This window comes from Lolium perenne, chromosome 3 (assembly GCF_019359855.2).
Source record: "Lolium perenne isolate Kyuss_39 chromosome 3, Kyuss_2.0, whole genome shotgun sequence".
Classification (NCBI taxonomy): domain Eukaryota; kingdom Viridiplantae; phylum Streptophyta; class Magnoliopsida; order Poales; family Poaceae; genus Lolium; species Lolium perenne.
Genome location: NC_067246.2, coordinates 242,978,710 through 242,983,475, shown reverse-complemented (window position 1 = coordinate 242,983,475; position 4,766 = coordinate 242,978,710). Strand labels below are relative to the sequence as shown.

At 48.9% G+C, this 4,766-nt stretch overlaps 1 protein-coding gene across 1 annotated transcript; it reads left to right on the top strand.

The window, feature by feature from the left end:
- Positions 1-1,832: 1,832 nt before the first annotated feature.
- On the top strand, positions 1,833-3,082 carry LOC127339886 (uncharacterized). The gene is made up of 2 exons (XM_051365684.2): positions 1,833-2,053; positions 2,596-3,082. Exons 1-2 carry the CDS (start codon positions 1,833-1,835, stop codon positions 3,080-3,082), a joined length of 708 nt encoding a protein of 235 aa, XP_051221644.2.
- Positions 3,083-4,766: the final 1,684 nt, after the last annotated feature.

Below are 4,766 nucleotides of genomic sequence, written 5' to 3'. Positions count from 1 at the left end.
TGGAACAAGAACTAAGTAAGCAATCAGGCCCTTGGTCCTCTCCACCGTCTCTGAGTCACCACCGTCGGACGCCTAAACATCGCCAGGGACGTACCACTTAGCGACGACAAGGGGGAGAACTTTGTCAAGAAGCAGTGAAGGGGCCTTCACACGAGGTAGAAGAAAACACCATCATGGCGTCTAGAGAGTCCTCCAGAACGGTCGCAAATCATGGTGGCAAACCCGGCCACCGTGTGTTTTCCTCTCCAAGATTCGTCAACACACCAACCCTCCGTCCTCCCGGTGAGAAGAACAATGCAGAACTCCACATCATCCCCTCGCCGCCATGGCCGGCCAGAGGAAACAGAGAAGCAGATCGAATCCTCACCAAGAGGAAGGCACAAATCACGACCTTATTGAAGGGATCAACAACCCTATTCTTTACTATGTACTCCAGCCTCTGAAGTAGAGGAGTAAAAAGGAGAAGCCCCACACAACCCCAAATCTGGTCGAGGAGATCTGGTGCTCCGCTACACCCTACCGACATCATGCGATTCTCTGGCATCAAGCCAACGAAGGGCATCCAGGCCAGAAAACTACTTCTACTCTATACAAGCCAAGCCACTCTACCATCTCTCCTCCAAGCGGCGGTGGTGCCGGATTCAATGCAGAAGAGGGCTCGGGGAAGGTGGGTCACTCTCAAGAGTATTGTAGATGGGTGGGAGAAGGGAAGGGGGAAATGAGCCGGCCAAAGCGCACACGCTATATAAAATGTTTCTACATCATTCAATTTCTCTAACTATAATTCTACTTGGTGAGTTAATTTCGGTCTCACTGCACCTATCAACACGATGGAGTGGGTCGCTGCCCTAGGCCTAGCATCCGGACAAAGAAGTAACTTAGGTGGAATGGCAAGAAGAGTGGCGCCATAGAATAGGCGCACGGCTTCTCGATGGATGGTATTCTCTACTTCTCGGGTTGTCACGTCCGAGAACTTTGTTCTTGTGTTTTCAGTGGGGCTTTTCTTCTTTATTGTGGTGATCCATATGTTAAGAGTGGTTGTGGTTTTGTACCAGGTTGGAAGTGTTTATTGGTTTTCCTAGAGGTTAGGAGGGTTTTTTTTAGAGGAGTCTGTATGTAATTTTAATGCGACGATTTCCGCCTAGTTTTCCGTTAATTAAATCATAATTCTTTTTCTTTAATTAACCCTTTCTTTGTTCATTAATGTAAAGCTTTTTATATATTTTAAAATGGACAGATCATAATGACACGCCAAAACTGTATTTACGGCCGATCAGGGATGATGTGTCTTGTCACAAGGATCGTATGTCAGTCCAAGAGGTGCCAGATAGCATATGTCTGCATCCAAGGAGGACTGCTTACGTGCAGACAAAAGACAGAGATCAGATTAGGCCGGTGCCAGCGCAGGCGGCAGGGGAGGCGGTAGCGGCGGCGATGGGGCGGGAGAGGGGCGGGAGGCGGGCGGGAGTGGAGCGGCGGGCGCCGGCTGGCTCGCCGGCGGTGGCGCCCGCTACCGCCCGGGTGTCGCCCGCGTAGGCGGCGAGATGGAGGCGGAGCGGGGCGGAGGCGGGCGGCGCGCGTTGGCGGGCCGGCGGGAGGCAAAGCGGGCGGTAGGCGGGCGGGAGGCGGGCTGGAGGCGGGCGGGAGGCGGGCTGGAGGCGGGCGGGAGCAGGGCGGGAGTGGGGCGGCAGGGCCCAACGGCTAGCTGACGTGCCGCGACGCGATTGGTCCACGTCAGCTAGCCGTTGCTTGTTCAAAAAACCCTATAAATACCCCCATATGTTTTCAGCCATTCCACACCTCCACTCTCCATTTCCACTCCACTCTACACCATGTCTTCATCCAGCAGCAGTTCGAGCGACGGAGTGGAGGGTGATTTCATCGCTGCATTCCAGCAGGAGTATGAGGAGGAGATGCAAGCCGAGGAGGTGGTGCCAAGACATCGGCGCCGCCGACAGTTCATCAGGCGTGATCGTCTGGGTGCCCACGATCGGCTCTTCGAGGACTACTTCGCCGACGACTGCAACTATCCTCCGAGCTTCTTTCGGCGAAGGTATCGGATGAGACGATCCCTCTTCCTGACCATTGTGGCTAGATTGGGTGAATACTCTCCGTATTTCACCCAAAGAAATGATGCTCTCAACCGTGCTGGTTTCTCTCCCCTGCAAAAGTGTACTGCGGCTTTGCGTCAGTTAGCTTATGGAGCCGCTGCAGATACAATAGATGAGTGGCTTAAGTTAGCTAGACAAACTTCATCAGATTGTCTAGATAGATTCTGCGAAGGCATCATTGATTGTTACGGGGAGACGTTTTGCCGTCGCCCTACTGTGGAGGATACTCGGCTGTCGTTAGCGAAAGCCGAGGAGCGTGGCTTTCCGGGCATGTTAGGGAGCATCGATTGCATGCATTGGCAGTGGAGGAACTGCCCAGTGGCTCATGCTGGCCAATTCACAAGGGGAGACATCAAACACCCTACCATCATCTTAGAAGCCGTTGCGTCGTATGATCGTTGGATCCGGCATGCCTTTTTTGGAGTGGCCGGTCCAACAACGACCTCAATGTCTTGAACTCGCCGTTGTTCACTGATGTGCTTAGGGGAGAAGCACCCGTAGTGAACTTCACGGTGAATGGACACGAGTACAACTATGGTTACTACCTTGCCGACGGCATCTACCCCTCCTGGCCGGTGTTCATGAAAGGTGTTACTCTTCCACAAAATGAAAAGCAGCGAGTGTTCACTGCTGCTCAATCAGCGCATCGCAAAGATGTCGAGTGTGCCTTTGGAGTGTTGAAGTCTAGGTTCAACATTCTAGCAGTTCCGGGACGCTCCTACTCCAGGCGTACTCTTGGATTGATCATGCGTGCATGTGTCATTCTGCACAACATGATCATTGACGATGAGCGTGGACAAAATTTGGACAACATCTATGAGACAGTTGATTCAAATGTCGGCCCTGCAATCCACCACCATGCACCACCAAGCCTAGCAGCCAGGATTCAGATGGACACCGAAATGAGGGACTCACCGATGTATACACAGCTCCAGCATGATTTGATGGAGCATGTGTGGGCTAATTCCTAGATTATGTAATTTTTTCAGATTTTTATGTAATCTTTTCAGATTTTTATGTAATTTTTTTTATGATGTAATCGGTAACAATTTTAGTTCAATAAAATAATTTCCTTGCATTATTTATATTGTTGTAACGTAAACAAAGATATGCTCATGTTGAAGAGAGAGAAAAGCTGACGTGGAGGAGAGAGAACTAAAGCTGGCACTATAGCCTGTGCATTGGCACCGTGTGGTGAGAGTGGGGTGAGAGTGGGGTGAGAGTGGGCCAAAAGCTGACGTGGCGGGGCTGGAGCCGGGCGGTGCGTTGGCACCAGCCTTAGGTTCCTCGTGGTGATACTCCCATGTGGTTGACATGCCGCCGCACTGTCACTTTGTCACGTTACGGAAATACGGAATCAACGCAGCCCAAAGCTGGAGTACCAAACTGACATCTCCCAGCGCGGCAACCAAATCGGTCGATACGTATCTTATGTGTATATATACTCTCGTGTAGGTGTAACCAAAGTAGCATCTTCGCGTCATCTCATCTCCATGCATGTATGCATGTGCCCAAGTGGTACGAAGACGGGGAGACAAATTCTCTCCAAGTCTCAATGCTCACGTACGTACCCGGCCCACACATCTACACTATACTCTACACGAGCGATTGGTGAAACGTTCGCGTCACGAGCACGAACGATGCATGCATGTAGCGTACCTGGGGGAGGGGCCGGCCTGAAGAAGCACCCAAACCGGCCGAGCTCCACCTCCATGCCACACTGTTCAACAATACGCCGCGGACGCGCCCCACGTACGACTCCACGAGCCACAGTTGGTCGATGCACACTAGTGGACGACGGGGAGCCCATGATTGTATCTTTGAGCAACTCTCGGATCTTAAAATTAATTTTTATAAAACGTTTCTTCCGAATTTCTGGAATTCTCACGCCGAGGTCCCGCTTCTACTATACTACCTCCGTCCCAAGGAATAAGGCGCACACGTATTTCAAGACGAACTTTGATCATAAAAATTGAGCAACAAAATCTTGGTTATATTATATGTAATTAGTATCATTGGATTCGTATTGAAAAACACTTTCTAATGATGTTAATTTCATACAAACAATCTTTATATATTTGAAGTAATTTTTAGTCAAACGAAAAACACGTAGAACGAGGGCGTCTTATGCCTTGAATCGGAGGTAGTATCATTTAATGTCTAGTTCCTCCTAGCACTAATTCATTTTCCGTTTCAAAAATAAAACGTTTCTTCTTCTTTCGTAAGGCTAATGACTTCAAGAGGAGTATAGACACATCTTTGGATGTAAGGCTGGAACTCTCCCGTTCAGATACTTAGGTATCCATATTCCCTACAGGAAGCTTGGACAGAGAATGAAAACCCGTAGAAAACCATATTGAGAAAAGTTGAAGTGCATGCACTCATACTAATAAATAGAATTCTTACAAGCGTACCGATGTTTTTATCATCCTTCTTTAAAATACCTAAAGGGGTAAGAAAACGATTATATTTTTATCACTTATGATTCTTTTGGCAAAGTGATCAATATAAAAAGAAGTACCACCTAACAAAGTGGACTATTATCTATCGTCACGTGAATTAGGGTGGTTTAGGTATTGAAGTATTTCAGATTAAAATAATGTTTACTAACTAAATGGCTTTTCAAACGATTTAATGAAGAAGGGGTGCAGGTAG